The sequence below is a fragment of the Hydra viridissima genome, unplaced genomic scaffold (genome assembly GCF_058129835.1).
Source record: "Hydra viridissima isolate aposymbiotic clone 2 unplaced genomic scaffold, HvirCarnegie_v1 scaffold_5, whole genome shotgun sequence".
NCBI classification, from domain to species: domain Eukaryota; kingdom Metazoa; phylum Cnidaria; class Hydrozoa; order Anthoathecata; family Hydridae; genus Hydra; species Hydra viridissima.
This window is the reverse complement of record NW_028324304.1, coordinates 1074618-1095355: the sequence shown is the minus strand read 5'-3', so window position 1 is coordinate 1095355 and position 20738 is coordinate 1074618. Positions and strand designations below refer to the sequence as shown.

Here is a 20738-nt window from a genome sequence, read left to right as displayed (position 1 = left end):
TCAAAAAACAAGAAAAAAATTTGTTTTTAAAACTAAAATCCTCCTTTTAAATAAGTTTCTCTTCCCTCTTTATGTAAGTCTATATCCAATAAACCCTTCTTGATGGCTTTTAGTTTTTTTCTTTTTGATTTTGTCTTCTCTGATGTTTTAATAAGTAAATTTTGGATGCTGCGTCGGTTCATTTTTTCAGATATAATATTAAAACAGACACCGGTCTGTATTCAAAGTTTTTCATACACTTTAACAAGTCCAAATTGACCTTCGTTGAATTGAAGAATAGCACTATATACACCTAACTGTAGAATTGACCTTTCTACAAAGACTTGCTTAGGACATTTCATCCAGATAATATTATTCAGGGACTCGTTAGCATTTTGAGTTTCCCCGTGGATGCACTTGCGAAGAAGATCATCATTTGAAAGATCTTGGAAAATCTTTGACAAGATAGGAAACATCCACTCTGGTAAATTAATCTTCTCTTTGTGTTTTTTAAGTTGATTTTTCTTATAAGTACACCACATTTCTTCTCCTGGTGGACAAAACATGTGGCGCTTATCTAAGTTAGAAAAGTTGGTACAATGATGAAGGATAGCACCTATCCACTTTTTCATTGAGTAAATTTTTTCATCGTTAGTGCAATTTAATTTTAGACTTCTTCGAATAGCAATACCATAATAATTTGTTATTGAATTGATGGAGTTGTTTGTCATTTTTCCTTTTCAACCAAATGGTGTAGAGGTATTTTTATATTCTTGTACTAGTGCCCTAAGTCGAAAACCTATTCGTTTATTTACATGTCCAACTTTGACGTATAAGGCAACATTAGAATAGCAAAAGAGATGTACTATTTAAAGTTTTAAAGTACATTTAAGATATTAACTTAAAAAATAAAACGGTTGCTATGGCCGTTGCTAGGCACTAAAACTATACCTACCTGTATAAAATAAAAAATATTGTAAAAAGCATAAACAAACTTAAAAAAAAAGTATATACCACGAGAAAGAGCAATAAATTTTACATTAGAATATCTAATTTGCCAAAATATCAATGTTTGAAAAAATTTCGACTTTTGATTATGTAGGAACCACCTTAATATGTTATAATTCTAGTCCCAGCCCTTATAAATAAATTAATCAACATACAGTAAAAATTTGAAGATAAAAGTTTTAACCAAACTCAAGATATTAACGTTTTCGAAAGAAAAACATTAAAATAAGAAAGTCTAAAAAAACACATTAAAAAAAAAAAAAGTTTTCTTTATAAAAAGTTACTAAAACCTGCCACTAGCATAAGAATTCACATTATCATTTTCCTTCGCAGTGTCTAAATAATCTTTCTTTATTGATCTTACATGTTTTTTTTTTTTATTAACATCAGTCAATTTTCTTCACATATTTGATAATCGCTTTTTATCTTTTTTGTAAGTTCCTATTTCGAAACAGTTTTAAATAAATTTAAATTTAAAATAGAAGAAGAAACAATTCTTCAAGAATTTTCCTCGCAGTGAAAGTAGTTTTTGGGCATCGTTGCATATGAAACCATTAAATGACTCTTTGCAGTTTTGTGTCATTCCATGTAAACACTTTCTTAGCATTTTAGGATTTGACAGTTCTTGAGAAATAGGTTTTAATTTCCTGCAGAATTGCCACAGGTAAATTAATTATTTGTCTACATAGACATACATAAACAAGCCATATGGCTTGTTTTACCCGTAACTTTATCTTATTGCCATTGTCACCAACTATTTTTCCCTTTTAAAAAAAATGATGACAAATGACTTTATATGGAAAGTTTGTAATATGGTAAAGTACAGCTATTACAGAATTTTTTATACTCAGCAGGTTATTTTTATTTTTTCTTATAGCCATTCCAACAAATTCTACATTGCGTTAATAGTTTTGAACTAGAAACACTTCGATTTTTAGATGGTGATGAATAAAATGTACTTTCAAAGTCACAGTTAGAACATTGTATTATAATTCCAATAGAAAATGCCACACGTATATATTCATTATGAAAAATAGTTATTCTGCTATTGCACTCACTGCCTGTAGAACACTGTTCAAATACACTTTTAATAATTCTAAAGTTACAAATAAAGAAAAAATTGTCAACTTCGGTATCACAATTTGTTGCAGCACTCAAGTTATGTTCTCTCTTAAGCTTTGATGCACTTGTTGTTTCTGATTTCCTGCTACAACCATTTACTTCCTCTGCTCTCCTTATCTACCTATTTCCTTAATACTTTCTCTTTAAATTTCTAATTTCATTTTTTTCTTCTCCATATCCAGATAGATAGTTTTCAGTTAAATTACATTACATTAATGGGTTAGCAGATAAAAGTATCACTCAAAAGGCGATCAAAGTCCACTTGCAAATTATACTTATATATGCGGAAATTATTTATGCAAAATTATACAAATAATGCTAAATTTGGGTCCTTTAACAGAGACACATGCTTGTGCATGAAATAGCCTCGAATGAACGATAGAAATCTGCTAAGCATTTTAATTTTTTTTTTCAAGCATGATTTGTGTATATTATTAGAGTAATTTTCGTCTCAAATTTTTATAATTAAGTCTAGTTTTTCACTTATTTGCGTTAAACTATTTATATACTAGGGATTTTTAAATATTCCTATTAATCAGTGCTTCTTTTATCCTATAATTGGCTTAAATTGTTTTTGTTGACTTACTTTTTTTAATGTTTCAGACACTCAATCATCGATCAAGAATGTTTGGAAAGGTTGGAAGTAGATATTTACAGGATAAGGATATTAGTGATGAATTCCTGTTTGTATAACAAGCATTTTGGCAAAAAAAGCTCTTAAAGAATTATGGGAATGATATGGCTATTTTGGATGAAACTTACAAGACCACACGATATTCTTTACCTTTGTTTTTCTTGGTAATCAAAACAAATGTTGTTTATAAAATTGTAGCAACTTTTGTTAGTGAAAGTAAAACTTTTTAAGCAATAACTGAAGCACTTCCCATCATAAAGTCTTCGAATGAAGACTTTTAACCTCTTTATTGCATGGCTGACTAATCCACTGCTGAGATACGTGCTCTTGAAACTATTTTTGTTATGTATTTATACCAGAAGTTTAGTTTCTATTTATTTCTCATAAAGTTAAATCATATTAACACACCTGCAATGCATAAACCATTTCTATTATTGTTGCATTTCTATCAATTAAAACGCATTTATTCTGAATCCATATGATTAGGATGTGAAGTTTTTATCTGTGACTTTCACAGAGAAAAGTCTTGGAATTGTTGACTAAAAAAGTTCTCCAGTGGTTGCTCTGCCAGAAAAGATGACATTTTGTGTCTCTTAAGATGTATTGCTTGTTCAATAATATAAGCATTTTATTTTTTGTATTTATGTGTTATACTGGCGTTTATTTAGACAGCCAGAGTGTTTTTTTTACAAATGTATTTGGGTTTAAAAGTTTTTTAATTACAAATTATGTTGACATTTTGGTGAGGTATTCGTGCTACTTTATTTTGATATGATATACAGCGAGGATAAAACACTTCCAAATCCAACTTATTCAGTTTTTCTATGAAGAATACTAATTTTTACGTAACATTTTTATGTAACAGATTTATTCTAACATATATTTATCTTATAATATTTTCAGTTGTACACAAACGTATTGTAATGTACATTAAAGTTATGCTTCTACGGTAAAATTTACAATTCTTTGTCATATTTGAATTACAAACAGTAAAGATAAGAAGGTTAAAGAAATAAATTAGCAACGTAGGACATTGGTCGCAAAAGTCCATTTCATATTGGTATAATCCAACTAGGACAGCATTTCTTAAGCAAACGTGCTTGGCATGCATAAATAAGGGCTTGTCATTTATCTCTATGTTTAGATCGAAGGTATGTGTAAATGGAGATATCAGCTTTTTTCTATTCATTTCTTTTGCTTTTTTTAAAGCCTCATCATTTCACTAATGCTGTCTGAAAAAAGAAAAAAAAGAAAACTGTTAGTAAAGGAGCAATTTTTCATACAGAATTTCTTTAAAATAGGTTAAAAAGATTTTAAAAATGTCTGACTGCCATTTAATAGACAAGAAAAACTAAAAAGTATAATTGGGGTACTCTTACCACTGCCTACAGCATGAACAAACTGAGTCAGAATATTCAACAATTCCTTCACTAATAAGGTGACTTTGGTAACTTGTTAAGCAGAGAACAGTAATTTTCTGAGCCACAGGCTGCAACCAATCTTTAACCTCATTTAGACAGTTGCTTCTTGCTGTAATCTCCCAAAAACTGGATCAAGAAGAAAAGAGCTGATTTAATACGTGACAATCAATAATACAATTAGAAACAAAAAAGCAATGATAAATTTTGCTTGTTAATGACATTACAAATAAATTGCTTAATCATAAAAGTATTGCAGACTTGACATTAGTTCTTCTACTTGGCAATGAGGCAAATATCTTCCAACACTATTTTTTTTGTACAAGATTTTAATCACTTAAATTTTAGTAAGAAGCTCTGATATTTGAAGCTATTTGGGAACATTGAGTTCAGCATAATTTTTATGCCAACAAGGAAAATTAATGCTTGGCACATAAAAAAACTATTTGATTGCAATACGGGGTCGTAGTGGTTGGAGCAAAATTTATGCACATTTAGCAAAAACTGTAAAATAAGATTTGTTTTTTAGGAAATGTGCAAATGTATTTCCTTTTTTCATCAAATTTCCATAACAAAATTGATAATAGATGCATAGTGGCCAAATATAAAATCTTTTCAAAGTTGATATGTGTAGCAACCCTGCAGTTTCATTAGCTTTTGTTTCTACGTAATTCCTGATATGGTTTTGGCCGTTGCTACTTAGAGCGCGATGCGCTCTATGCAGTCATATGCTACTCGGAGCGCAATACCTTGTACGCATGCGCTAAATTTTTTTTTTCTTTTTTTTAAATCTTGTTGAAGTTATCCCTATCCCTATCCCTATCCCTATCCCTATCCCTATCCCTATCCCTATCCCTATCCCTATCCCTATCCCTATCCCTATCCCTATCCCTATCCCTATCCCTATCCCTATCCCTATCCCTATCCCTATCCCTATCCCTATCCCTATCCCTATCCCTATCCCTATCCCTATCCCTATCCCTATCCCTATCCCTATCCCTATCCCTATCCCTATCCCTATCCCTATCCCTATCCCTAACCCTTACCCTAATCGTCTATCTAACCAGCTTTATTGTGAAATATAAATAGCACTGTTATAATAAAATAATTGCGCATGCGTGTACAATATTGCGCTCTGAGCAGCCTATGGCTACGTAGAGCGCATTGCACTCTACGAAGACACTTCGTATGGTTTTCGGTTCATTGAACAAATTATTTTTAGCATTTAAAGTCACTTAAAGAAATTAATAGTCCATATCTGACTAAAAAATATATGTGGGAGTAAACTCTGAGCATTCAAACTAGAAATGCAAGCGAATTCATTAAACATAGTTTAAATTTAAGCGCTAAATAATTTAACATAAAGTTTTTTTTTTTAAATTTTATGCCAAATTTATTAAATTGAGAACTACTATCTATAAACCTTTTGAAATCACTAATAAGCCTCTAAAAATTATATTCTTAATTAAGTTTGTTTGTTAACAGTCTAAAATATGTTTCTCCTGCGAATATGTACTTTTACATATACTTTTCAACTTCAACATTCCTTGGGGTTGAATGGGCAGCAAATTTAACAGAATTTAGGATACTGAAAAAACTGGTTCTTTTGAGATGTAAATATAGATCTAATATTTTAAATTAAGTAGGATAAAATGAATTATGCTAGCTGAAAGTAGATGAAAACTTTATTAAAACAAAAATAAATCACAAGGAAAAAGAAAAAGATAATAAAACCTTTCAACATTCAACCTTCTGCTTCTGTAACTGGTTTATATGATACCTTCATCTGATATCTGACTAGAGTCAATAGAATAATTTGAAAATGAGCTAACACATTTGTGTGATATATTTACAGCACATAGTACTTTATTGGATAATAAACATGAAGAGAAATTTCGTTTAAATCATCTATCTCATTGCGATAAAAAGGAAAAACACACATCTTTTTCTATTTTGCACAGGATGTATGGCTGCCTCGTCTTATTTTGAAATTGCACATTAGTATATTAGCACTTAAAAAAGAATTATTTTTGAAAACAGAAAAACAATCTGTTTTGCCATTTTTAAATGCTTTCACATTTTTTTATTATCGGAATAATTTCCACATCAATTATATTAAATTAGCAAGGAACTTTGATCGCCTATTGAGCGATACTTTTATCTGCTAACCGTATTAATGATACAATGAAATTTTTAAGAAATATTATATTTTAAAGAACAGTAGAAAAGCATAATAGATCTAACATTGAAAAATACTTCAAAATTTCAAGTTGAAACCTTCTATAAGGAATGAATAAATTTGTTGTTTACACGATTGCTATGGCGTTGCTAAGGAGTAGGAAATTGTATTAGCCACAATAATGGTATTTTTTGTTACTTTTTAAGCATGTAATAGTAAAAATATATTATGGATTTTGTACTTCAATACTTAAAATAACATAATTAAAAATCTTTTTTTGATTTTAAACGGGGGTAAGCCACCTTAATCCCTAAATCTCATAGATTTAGTATTTTGTTTAATTTCCACAGCAAATTACACTACTCCTGTTCTCTGAAAGTACTGCATGTTAAGGTTGCATTCTTAAAGAGTTAAGATGTAAAGAGATTTGACAAGACGCCGGATCTTCCCAGAGCTTAAATTTGTGCACTTTCCGCAATTCTTCCATCTTAAACTGCTAGTTTTTAGCTAATTGGTTTTTCCAATTATCAAATGAAACTTTTACTCTAACAGAAAATTTTTATTTTATTTTTTTTGTTGCAAACACTTTTCTAAAAGCACTACATTAAGAATTTGATGGCGATATACGATATATGGTTAGATTTTAACCCTAACCCTTAAACCTAACCCTTCCCTTAACCCTACTCCTAACCCTTTCTAAACCCTAACGGTTGTAAACATTTATTATATTTGAATGATTGTGGGCGGGGTTTAACCAAATAATGTCTATAGTTTTGCCATGAAACAATAAAAATTTTCATTTAATTTTCATTTACTTTGCGTTAATAAAACATTTAAGATTGATGTATGTTTTTGTTGTCATGTTCCTGATCGTGCTGGTTTAAGTCATTTTGTCAACAATACATAGTCAATAACGTGTTAAGACTTTTCACAAGCTTTTATAAGGTTTAAATTTTTACGTTGAGAGTTTTAACTGAATTTAGTTTTCATACATTGACAGCACAAAATGACTGCAGAAAACAAAAAATGGGACGTAATGGTGTCATATAATTGGAAAACGGGTGAAAAATGTGCAGATGATTTATACAAAGTTTTGACTGAAAATGGTTATAAAGTTTGGATTGATAAAAAGAACATGATTGGTGATTTAGAAAGTCAAATGGCAAAAGGGGTAGCAAACTCTGATATTATTTTATTTTTAATTTCAGAGGAATACGAGAAATCATATCACTGTGAAGGAGAGTATACTCATGCTAGAACTTGCCGGAAAAAAATCATACCCATACAAGTTTAAAATTATCTTCTTCTAAATTAGCTTTCATAATTTCAGGAAAGATGTATTATCAACTATATGAAAAGAAGGAAGAAAATATGAAAAGAATTTTAAAAGAAATTGACAGTTACTTCATGAAAAGATGCCCAATCAAAGGTACCTAAAATAGTTTTTTTTTGCAAAAAATTTTTAAAAAATTTTTTGTGTGGTAATTTGTTCAATTATCATGATGTAAGTACTATTTTTTTCTTAAAGTTAGAAAGAAGCTAAAACAATTGATCGGTCAAACAATTGATATTGAATATAAATATTGGTTGTACTTAGATGTTGAGTAGAGTAAACGAGTTTGCTTTATTTTTCACTCAAACGGCTTTGTTTTATTTTTCTTTGTCGCATTCGTCTCTCGTCATTTCGAATATTTTTATTGAAGCGAAAGAATTTTGTGTGGTAGTATTTGGAGAACATTCTTTTGGTTTTAAGGGGCAACTACCCTCAAATTTCAAAACTACACGAATAAAGTTACTTTCTCTTTAGTCACATAGGAAATAATATACTGACATTAAAAATACCAAAAACACATAAAATTGTAGCTCGTTGCTATGGTAACCAAAAAAATAGCTGAAAATACAACAAAAACTGTGTTTACGCCGTAAAAACAATAAAGATTTGTAATTAAAGGAGTGTCAATGAAGTTTTGCAGAACTGTTCTAAATATCTAAAATTGTGATATGAACGAAGCAGTTTTTTGAAAAGTGTTTTTTTTTTCAATAAAAGACTACAGACAAAATAGGTTTTTCAAAAAAAGGTAAAAATCCATAGAACAAAACTTAATAACTCAAAAGCCTAAGTCATGTTAGAAATTCTATTCCGATCATATCATAAATATTGGCAAAATGAACAATTCGTGTGAGCAATTTGGCGGAAAACAAACAACTTGGATATGGTTGTCCATGGCCGCTTTTATAGTACCATATGTTAAATGACTGCCATGACCATCATAAAGCAAGAGTATTGGTTTTTGATCTTAGTCAACAAATGCTAAAAAGTGCTCGATAAACCTAAACGAAGAATGTATTTACTTCTACTGAATCATTTATACCGTCTTCAAGAACAACAAAGGCTAATCAGTGTAAATACATTAAGAAAAAAGGGAAAGAAAAAAAAAGTTGAAAGAAAAAAAATTAAAATTATAAAATTCAATAAAAATACCAGTTTTCAAATAGAAAGTCTTGCATCCATCCACTCGCTGTTACCCCAAAAGCACATCCTGGTGGTCCATTTTCTATCCATTTAGAATATAGACAGCCTTCTCCCTTGAAAACAGCAAATGGTGGAAGATGTCTTCCACACACAAAACAGCATAAAGTACATAGCTTTACCAGAACAAGCAGCCAGTTCATTAGCATCTTTGCTTTTTGGATGTCCAAATACTCTCTTCGTTAAGTGATTTGAAGAGAGCCCAGTCTCGTCAAGCTTGTATATACTACTTGGTACAATGTTATTACTATGAATCACATCAGATAAAGCAGTAAAAAATTTATCTACAACTTCACGTGTTAAACCTTTAGCTTTTGAAAATGTAAGTACTTCAGGTTTGTATAATCGAAGTTAATCAACATGACGCTTCTAAAAAGAAATTGTCCAATCTTTCCTAGGAATTCCATTTTTAAAAAGAGTTTTTATCCTCATCGCTGTGCAAAATTGGGCAACTAAATTACTATTGTCAAGAGAATCTAATGGAAGACCATATCTTTGACAATACTACGCCGCAGCTACAATTATAGCTTCATCATTATCACTCAGCACACTTTTTCGACCTTCACGCTTTTTTGCATTAAATTTTATTCTTCGTCTCAATGTTACTTTAGGAACAGAACATTCTTTAGCAGCATGATAAATGGTCTTTTTTTTTTCTCACAAACTAACATAATTGCTCTTTCCAAACTATCAGAATTGCATTTGGGTTTTATTTTTTTATTGTAACATCTTGGCATTTTTAAATACTTTCTAAACTAATATTTATGAAAAATCTGTTAAATTTTTAGTGAAATATAAGCATAAACCATAACATATCACAAAAAAAATATTTTAACACCAAATAGGTTTTATATAATATTTTATTTGACTTTTTTTGATGTAGGAGAACGTATTCTTTCATACAAATAATTACACGTTTCTTAATGTAAACTTCAAAGATATAAACTTCAAACATAAGAGTACAAAAGGACTATTAACACGAAATTAGTGAGGTCTGATGAAGCTGATAGGTATATAATGTTATTAACAACAACTTCGATAATATAATTACATATCAATATTATACATACAAAGACACACTTTAGCCCACCTGATTATGTTTTAAACTTTAAACAAACCATGTGCGTTATTGTCTTAAAGGTATACTATCCTTAAAATAAAGTAATTTAACTTTCAAAATAACCATTTTTCATACGCTTACGGCTTATTTGAATATATTTTCTCTGAAGTTTAAAAACAGAAAAAAAAAGACTTTGTTGATGTATCTCGCATCTTAGCTAAAAAAGTGCCGTTTCTATCAGCATAGCTAGGTTATATTTTAAAATCAATAAGCCTAATATGTTATAACAAAGTGGTAAAAATTACAACTTTAAAACTAAAATCATTATCAATATAACATATAATTACGAATAAGACCCAGATGACCCCGAAGACCACATTGCACCACCCTACCCTATCTTAACTTGTGCTTTTCAATGGAACGTTTAAAAACCCTCACTGCACCAACAGATTCCATACCACCAGCTGTACCTTGATAATTGTACAAGCAAATATGCTTGTTTTTCCAATTAGCATATGCATCAAGATTTGATTTTCTTAATTTTACTTCATACAGCATGCTTTGCATGACTTATTCATAGGTTCAACATCAATTATATTTCCACTATCTCTTAAAATTACGGTAAAAGCACCATTCATTGACTAATATCCTCTTTTCTGCCACTATCCATTGCATGATACACCAACATCAACAATATCCTCACCAGTTGCATTTTCTTTTATTTCAGTTGCAGCATCTGACATTGTCTCGTTTGCAACACTTTTTACAACGTTTTTTATTTTTGTTGCTATTTTTTAGTTTTTTGTTTTTGGGTGTCTTGGATTTAGGGATATTCATGAGCTGACTAAATTTTTCAATTCCAGTATGACCATGTCATAATATTTTCATTGCATATATTGTCCTGTTGTTAATATCAAACCCTTTATAACAATTATATGATGTATAAAATTCATGTTTGTAATCAAAAGATTGTGTAGTACACTTCAAAGATAGCTATGATCCTGGACCTTTCTTTTTTTCATGGTGATCACCAAGGTACAGTGCATAATTTTCACATTGGGGACACATTAACAGTGAAAGAACTTTAGATAGAATTTCAGTGTCTATAATTCTGAAACCACTAATTTTTTTAATGTTTTTACTTGGTACATTTGTAATGAATTTAACTTTCTTAACATATGCGCCAAAAGTATTACTGTCATTTAACACACATCCACTTACATTTCATGCATTTTAATTTTTCTGCACATTAAATACTCTTCTTTTTTTGTGGTATTTTGTTCTCTGCTTTACTCCATCATTCATTTTTATGTTTCTAAAAACATCCAAATTATCCAAAACATCCAAAGGGTTTTATCATATTTTTTTGTTTCTGCTGTTGGATAAATTAGCTTTGATTACTTGATAAAATAGCAATTGTAAAAGGCCTAAGTTTGAATATAATGAGAAACAGAATATTATAAAGCAAAGAAGATATAAATCAAAACATATATTTGAACAGTACTCCAGGATAGTTGCCCTTTAAATCAATACGTATTGAAACTACAGATAATTATTACAAATGTAAAAGCTTCTGCAAATCAGGAGTTTTTTCCATTGTTCTTACTAAAGTTTTATTCTGCTTCTTATTTCCATAAATAAGGACTTTTTTCTGTTTTGCGTCACTATCCTGAGCTTAAAGTATTTACAGTCAGCTTCTGCTTTGCCTTCAAAACACGATAAACGCGTTATATTACGTCATCCTCCATACTATTTTGGTCAAGTTAAAGCTTTGTTCGTTTTTTAAACATGGCAAGATATATATATATATATATATATATATATATATATATATATATATATATATATATATATATATATATATATATATATATATATATATATATATATTAGGGTGTCCCAGAAAAAGAAAATTTTTGAATTTAATATTGTGCACTACGTCAATCCTCCTAATTTGGTCCCAGTAGACCACTATAAAAATATCTGGGCTTAAAATGATTGTTAAGCTGAGGAAGTTTATTTAGAAAAATGTTTCATATAAATTTTAATGAGTTTAGAGAATTTTTTTGCATTTTTTGATTAAAACTCTGCAAAAATATAAAGTAATAAAATATCAGTTATTAGGATGTTGAAAAACATTAGCAGTATATATTGTATACTGCTACTTAATTCTAATTTGAGTAATATGAATTTAATTGTAACAATTTTTAAATATATGTAAAATACATACAAAAACATTGTGATCATTTCTGTAATTTAACATTTAATTGTGATCAATTCTGTTGTATTTTATAATATAGAAAATAGTATTAAATATGGCAAGTGCAGGGCTTGTTTTAAAAGCTAGTAGAAGAAGAATTCTTTTTCTGTTGGGGTACCCTCTCCAGATATTTTCTCCAAATAGACTTTCAACCGGCGGGGAAGTTTGTCGCAGAATTTCCTGGATTAACTAAAGTCATGCAACTGCAATCAAAACATTGTCATCTAAAATTGGATGTCCTCTGGAGAGTACAGGCAAACTTAAATGCAGTGGTGGTATGTGTTATGCTGATAGCAGAAACGAAATAACAAATGTGTGCATCATAAGGGAACTGATTAATATTTGGAATAAGACAGGCTTTGATGAAAATTTTAGCATCAGTGAACGATCGATTAAGTAAGTTACTAAATATCCTTGAGCAATTTTCTCTTGTGAAAATCTCTCATAAAAATTAAGTATTCTGTGAAACATTTATCGGTGAAATACAATTACATAAGTTTTTATACTATATTTTAAAACGTTGACATTTTTTAAATGTTGTAACTTTTAATTTAAAAATAGAATCATTGCTCTGTATACCCAGTATACTAAAATTTTAAAGATGAGAACCTTAGAGATGAGCAAAGAAACCATGAAGGAGGATTCAATTTTTTGAAAAGATGTTTGAAAGGGGACATGGTCAAAATGTTTTACAAAAATGACAAAACATTTGCTGAAGGTGAGGAAAGAATGAAAAATCTGCTGAGGAAGATGGAAGAAGAAGAGCAACAGCAGGAGAGACTGAAAGCAGTTGTTGAACAAAAAAAAAAGAGTCAATTACTGGAAAAAGCAGCAGAAGAAGAAATTTTGAGCAGGAATTCTCCAGTGGGTGTAGTGGAACAGATTATGGTTCAGACTGAAACTCCTACTATAAAAAAAAAGGTTGTGTGATTCAACCAAGATTTGTCTTCAACTCAGTCTGATTAATGTTTTGGATAAGTGGATTCCATTTATGACAAGGTAAAGAAGTTTATATATAAAAAAGTTAAGTATATTTAAAGTATATATAAAACTTCAAGTTTAAACAACTTAAGTGTTACATAATTTAAAAAATGACAATGCTCTGTATTTTTTTTTAGGTATCAAGTTAGTGTGAGAGTTGAAACAGCAATGTTGTCTTCCTTATTCCAAGCTGGGGGAGTAGATACTGACATTTTGAACATTTCTAAGTCACAGATGGCAAGAAAAAACCATGAAATTATAGAGAATGAAGCACTTATAGTGAGAGAGCAGAACTTGGGTAAGGTAAGGGGCTTAAAACTTGTTCTTCACTTTGACACAAAGTTGGTCAAGCAGTACAGGACAGAGGTAAAGATTTCGGAAACAGTAGACAGGTTGGCAATTAGTGTTTCCTCTCCAGAGACCCACTCACTTGACTTTCTTCTGGGAATACTTGAGGTACCCTCCTCCAAAGGGAAAGAACAAGCACTGGCTATCCAAACTCTTGTGGAATATTATGACTTAAAAGACCAGATCATAGCTTGTTGTGCTGACACAATTCGCTCAAACACTGGAAAACATTATGGTGCAATTAGAAATATTGCAGTTTATTCTCTACCTTGTCCAATTCTTTGGCTAATCTGCAGGTATGATGCTTTACTGATATTTACAGATATTTTTTTTCTTTTTTTTTTTTTTCTGAGAGTAATGATAGAAAATGATAATAGTAATAAATTTAGGCACCATATAATGGAAAGACATGTTCATCATGTTTTGATGGAATTACAGGGAGAAAAAAAGGGACCCAGTCGATCTTTATACAAAAAATATCAAGATCTTTGGTCTAAGATTAAAAAAGACGTGAATACATTGGCCAACATTGAGAAATTTGATTGGAACAGACCTGAGTTTGCGTTTGGAACCCTCTTGTACAACTTTGCAAATAAAACAATGGAGTTCTGCACGACTGCTCTTAAAGCAAACATTTTTGACAGAGGGGATTACAAGTATTTATGTCAACTGGTAGCTTTTTACCTTGGAGCAGATTTGCTGAACTTCAGATTTCTACAACCAGGTTCTCATCACGAAGCAAGATTTATTGCTGATTTATTTTATCTGTTAGCAATTCAAATTACCAAGAATTACAACAAGCAACTCAGTATCAATGAGATTAAGATGATACAGGATGCAACAGACTATATAGTGATCTTTCACTGTTTATTCTTTCTAAAGAGTCCAATGGCAGCACAGGCTCCATCCAATGATCTTAGAGCATTCAAGATTTCATCGCAGATCATGAAAGACTCACTTTATTCCAAGAAGAACGGAAAGATTGCCAAGCCTCTTAATCTTAGTGTTCTCAGACACACTTGGTATTTTACACCACAGTGTGTTATCTTTGCTTTAGCTGACCAGCACTTAGAGAAGAAAGTGAGGACGGATATTCTTGTAGAATTATTAAAATATGATGTTCCAGAAATGAAGAGCTTTGACAAAGAACTACCAAAACCTTTTACACAGGTCTGTCTCCTCTCAAAGCTATCAGACTTTGTTTCTCAGGAGTCTTATCTCTTTTTTCTTCATCTTGGTATAACCAAAGATGACATTCTCTCATGGAAGGAACAGTAATGCCAAATTTTGAGAAAAATCTCAACAATAAATCTTTTAAGACATTTGTGTCCAGTGTACGTCAATTAGCTGCTGTTAATGACAGAGCTGAAAGACACATGAAATTGGTGCAGGATTTCATTGGAAGGACACATTCTGAAGACAGGCTCCAAGACACGATGGTGGTGGTTTTAGACAACCGGCAGAAGGTGTCTAAAAATGCCACTAAACAAGACTTGAAAAATATTTAGATAAAAAAAAGCACATTTTGCATATATTTTTATTTTTGAAATATATTTTTTCCAACAAAGGTTTAATAATTTTTGCACCACCTATTTTTTTTTTTTTTTTTTTTTTTGTATTTTTTATATTTTATTTTAAAAAACATTTTAAAACAATGAAGTTATTATAAAAAATCAAATAATTATAAAATTTTTTCAAAGTTGCAGTAAGTATAGCAGTCAGAATTAATAATTTGGATGATTAACTTTAATTTTATTTGAATTTTTTATTAAATATTGAATACTACCGGAATTTCAATAAATAAATGGAAAAATACCTCATTAAAATTTATATGCAAGTTTTTTCTAAAACACCTTCTTCAGCTAAACAGTGACTTTGAGCCCGGATATTTTTATGGTGATCTACTGGGACCAAATAAGGATGATTGAATTAGTGCACAATATAAAATTCAAAACTTTTTTTCTTTCTGGGACACCCTTATATATATATATATATATATATATATATATAATATATATATTTTTTTGATAATAATATACAAGAGACAGCTAAAAACAAACAGAGCAAGATACAGCTAATTTTTCACGAAATGTATTAAAGTAATTTTTTCAATGCATAGCCAATATAAGGAGTGAAAAACACTACATCACAAAATAAATTATATTTATTACAAATGAGTTCATTATTTTAAAAGAAAATAAACTTCAAATGAAATATTAAAGCTAAAACATTTTTAAAACTAAAGCTATACTCTTAAAATATTTTGACAATAAAAAAAGTTAATGTCTTTCAGGAAAATAATGACCAGTTTTTTAATCTTTTATGAGACTATTGAAAGAGTAATAATATAAGCAAACCTTAGTCAAACCTTAATTTTACAACTAGTTTCTCTAATTGTATATATTTCTCAATAAATATAATTGGTTAATATCATTAAATATTCTTTTACTTAAATTCCACTTTTTCAAACATAATTGTACTTTTGAAGCAAAATAATATATTTAATTATATATAATTATTCATTATTTAATCATTAAAGAATGACTCAACATTCTATAAATTTTTTGGGAAATGTTTGTTTTCAAAAGCACGGCTATTGCTAGGTAAAACAAGAGTCTCTGTAATGCTCTTACATGAGAAATATTTTTAAATATTGTTTTCCATCACATACTATTTTACATATTTAAAAAGTAAGTCGTTTTCAAGAAGTTAACCTTCTTTCATTTTATTCATTTTGTCAAAATTACTTAATTAACATTTTGATTTCCTTTCATAGTTGTCCCTCACATTCAGTGAGCACATATTGGCATCATGCTGGCCTAAAAGCAATTCTATATCTTTATAACATACAGTGAATCTATAATCGTCGATAACTCCTTTTACTAACGATTAATTAACATTAAATTTAAATTTTGATATAATATGATTTTCTCCATTCATCTGGAAATATTGTGCAATTGAATCATCACGTTGATCCAGTTATTAAATATATACCATTTAAGCAACTATTTTACTTGCAGCCCAATAAGCAAGTTATAAAAAATTCCTATGCTTGATATTTTCTCACCATTTATACAGCAGTTCATTTCATATCTCGTCAAAAACAAAAGTCATGGAATTAAATCATTTTTTGCTTCTTTTAAAAGAAAATTTTAAGTTTAAAAATAAATAACAAAATCTAATAAAAGTTCTTTTATTATTTAAGTGGAAAAAGACAAAACATCTGACAATGGGAAGACGCTTCAGGTTCCTGTTGCTGAGGCAGAAGAATTTGCGCATATTGACAACCCAGACTGTTTTGTTAAAGAATGGAACGAATCTTTTCAACAAATCATAGTGGTCGTCAAAAATGTTTGCTGGCTACATTTCATCAAAAGAATTCCCATTTGCTCAAAAGGACGTTATCGTGTTAGTCTTCACATGTATCTTGGGGCAGATGCAGACTGGCCTCAAACATCTGAAAATCACAGGACATACGTTAGAATTATAAAAGTTGAGGAAGCTGGCAACACAGTTCTAGTCGAAGAAAACATACCTTCTAGTATCTGGCACACAGTTATCCAATCAGTTTTTGACAATAGCCGACTATCTCATAGCAATATTGCTGCTGACACATTGCATGCAGGTTGGTACTTCCTTGAGCTAGAATCATTTAGTGTTGAAGATGATTCTGAGTTGGAATTTGAGTTCTGCGATATTGAAAATCAAAACTGGAAAACTAACATCAAGTTTAACTCTATTGAACTCATTAACGAGCAAACTGTTAAAGGGGAAATTGAAAACTCTTTTGTCCCTGGGTATTCTAGTAATTGTGTGGTTTCTTAGAGTTCTAAAAAAAAAGTTATCTTAAAAGGCTATGTTAAAAATTGGGATTCCCATAAACTAATTGGGATATTCATAAACTAATTAAATTTATTAGTGTTAAATATTGAGTTTACCTTAGGGTTAGGGTGAAGTTTAGAGTCAGGTTTAAGGTTAGGTTTAAGATTACGGTTAAAGGTTATGTTTAGGTATTGGAAGTACAGATTTTCTATTTGGTTGTCGTGTACGACCAAATAGAAAAATAGTGTCCGTTGCATTGTTAAAATTAAAAAAACTCGCTTTTATCCTTCACTTTAGCTAAATACAACTACAAGCGGTGAAAATTGTTAAGCTGAACCCTCAGCCGTATTTAGCCTTCAAACCCTAACCCCTAACCTTTGTCCTAGTTTTTCCATTAGTCATTTATCGCCATCGAATGTTTTGTGTTGTGTTTCGACAAGAAGGTTGATAGAATTATAAAACAAAAAAAAATGACTGTGAGCGCTAAAGGTTTCACTTTGAATGTTTGATAAACTAAAAAGTCTTGGTCTATATACGCATTGTGCGTCCGCAAAACTGTTCTGTTTACCTGTTTTGTAAAGAAATCACGAAACTATTTTTTTTTAGTATGCATGTTTTTTCATTTTTGAAGTTTTCTTTTGTGTACCTTGGAGTATGAATGTATTTTTAGGTAGCTTCAATTAGTGCTTTATTGAAACATTAATAGCTTATACACACTTACAAAGGATGTTCTAGAAGAGGAACTTCCTTTTTTATATATTTTTTATTATTATTTTATATATTGCATTTGAAATATATACCTTTACAAAGTCCAACTGAATAAATTCTAAGCAAGCAACTTCACTGTATTGTCTAATTTCAAAATGAACGGCTAGGATCAATCTTTGTAATAGGTAAGTTCATTATTCCATTAAAGGGATTAAGCATCGGAATATCGGAAGTCTCGCATGTGCGATACTACCATCAACGATACCGGTTAACATATATCATATTTACAAAGAATTTTTAATGTTAAGAAAAAAAAAATCTGTATGCTGAAAATATTCTTGAGATGATTACAATTTTTGTAATTAGAGTTTTCACAACTTTGAAATTTGTTTAGCAGTTTTGCAAAGTTTAACTTTATCAGAAATAACATGGTGTTTGATAAAACTTAGTGTTTTTTCCGATGGCTTAGGATAAGCAATATCGAATAAAAAATATGCTGCCTTAACCACACTGACGCCACAAGAAAAATCTAGGGTGTCTTTCGCAACAAGTATATTATAAACAGAAAGATCTATTTATATTGGTCTTAGAGCAGGGCCTCTAATCCGGAGAATAGGAGTGAGACAAGCCGGATCCTAAATCAAAGTAAAACATCTAGTTGTAAATAAACTGTAATGAACAAAATATTTTCACTAGTCATACTTATGACAAGACCATTAAGACCGTCAAAGACATAGTAGACTTCTCTTCTCTGAGAACAGATGAACAAGCATAGCAGCCCTTAAATTGTTTGAGATGCCTAAAAATAATAAGACGTTGCTTACAAAAAGATTAAACCTTCGGTTATTATATATATTTATATATATATGCATGTATACATATATATATATATATATATATATATATATATATATATATATATATATATATATATATATATATATATATATAATGAATTTACTAATTAAGCGTATCACTTACTCTCAACTGATTCTTCAGTGATATCAGTTCAAAGCGATCTACACTTCGTCTTTAGACTCATCGTTAATTCTATTAAAGTTTGAAAGCGATCAGTCATTCTCTTAAAAAAGCCGTAAAAAGTTCTTATCGATATCCACATTGGTCAATGCATTTGAAGCTTCAAGCAGCTAAATTTAAATATAGACAAATTACATTTATAAACAAACACTGCACATGTTTCTTTAAACTAATACTAGCTCACAACTTTCTCAAACTTGAGACAAGAAAATTTATCCAAAACATCCTTCACAGTGCTGTTTTGACAATGCTTCTTAAGAGTGCTAATGATTACACCAACTTGGATTTTTAAAACTTAGTGTAGTTATAACATAATAAAATGCAATTATAACTTTGAAAAAAAAACAATACAATTTTGAAATTAAAAATTAAATAAAAGAAAAACATTGTGTTTACTGAGCCATTTCAATGTGTTGGCTTAACATTTAGATAACGTAAAATCACTTCATGTGCTATATCATATCTCAACTGTGCACTACTTGGCTACTTAAAATAAATAGATGTCACAATACAACCTTACACCAATTAACAATTATACAAATTAACAATAGAACAACTAAAAAGGAAAATTAAACAATAATGAACAGAGTTACTTATCAGAAGTAATAATCAATGCCACAATTAGTGAATAAAAGTCTCTTTTAAAAAAAAAAGTAGATGATATAAAATTAGGATTTGAAGTCTTTTATCATTTCACTAAAAATATTAAAGATAAATATTAAATTTTATAATAATTTATTATTTCACTCTTAAATTTGAAAATGTTATAATTTAAATATATAATTATAAAAATACAATTTAACAAAATGCTGTTCTCGATTTTGTTTGATAAAAGCATAAAAAAAATTGAACAGCAAAATAAAAGATCCTATCAATATTATATCATGAACTTAATGCGCACAAAATTTTACAACTTTGAATAACATTGAACATAATGTCAAAAAAAGAGGTTTTCAATTTTGATTTTTCAGGAACATCAAAATTTAGTTCTTTCCTGGAAATTGCATTCACCAAGAAATTCGGAAGTTGCAGTTGTTCACCACTAAAATGTATTATATATAACATCATCTAACAACAGTTTTTTATTATTGAAAATATGAAGATAATAAAAAAATAAACAAGACATGTTACATAAAAATATACATAACATATTTCTACAAATGTGATTTTTTTTGTATTTACATTGGTACAACAACATCTAGGAATCCTTACAGTTATAATAAATCAAAAGTATGCAAACTAAGTTAATTTATGCAGGATGATTTAAATTATTAAATACAGAGGTCAAAGATATATTTCCATCAATAAAATTTTATACAATAACAAAAAACTCTAAGGATGCTTTTAACTTTTTTGAACCCCCTTCTCCCAGAGTTTTTTAGGATTCCCCCTGTTTATTAATTTTTAGGGAATTTAATTAAATGTATGTAATGTTATGTTATGTATTTAAATATATGTAATTTTGCTTTACAAATAAACTCAACCCTCTTGTTTATCATGTTTATTGTTATATTTATTCCATACTTATGATTATATAAATCTTATAAAATTTTACGTTGATGTTGAATTTATAACTGGAGGGCTAAAATCAATTATGTGTTGAAAGCACTGAGTCATATTGGTGAATCAGAATGAACTATTTGAGAGCATC

General features: G+C 29.6%; 1 protein-coding gene and 3 pseudogenes across 1 annotated transcript; 2 read left to right on the top strand and 2 right to left on the bottom strand.

Annotated features, from left to right (window-relative positions):
- The first annotated feature begins 7240 nt into the window (after window positions 1-7240).
- On the top strand, window positions 7241-18172 carry LOC149887729 (uncharacterized). The gene is made up of 3 exons (XM_090088122.1): window positions 7241-7511; window positions 7671-7769; window positions 16725-18172. Exons 2-3 carry the CDS (start codon window positions 7676-7678, stop codon window positions 17342-17344), a joined length of 714 nt encoding a protein of 237 aa, XP_089944248.1. The 5' UTR covers window positions 7241-7511; window positions 7671-7675; the 3' UTR covers window positions 17345-18172.
- LOC149887731 (uncharacterized) lies at window positions 8485-9607 on the bottom strand (annotated as a pseudogene).
- LOC149887730 (uncharacterized) lies at window positions 12866-14274 on the top strand (annotated as a pseudogene).
- A 239-nt stretch (window positions 18173-18411) lies between the features above and the next one.
- LOC149887728 (uncharacterized) lies at window positions 18412-20020 on the bottom strand (annotated as a pseudogene).
- Window positions 20021-20738: the final 718 nt, after the last annotated feature.

Bases quoted from the DNA above. Each gene is read 5' to 3' on its own strand.
- LOC149887729 (XM_090088122.1), top strand. From the start codon at position 7,676: ATGTATTATCAACTATATGAAAAGAAGGAAGAAAATATGAAAAGAATT. The intron at 7,770-16,724 runs GTACCTAAAATA...TTATTATTTAAG, and splicing joins GAAAAGATGCCCAATCAAAG to TGGAAAAAGACAAAACATCT.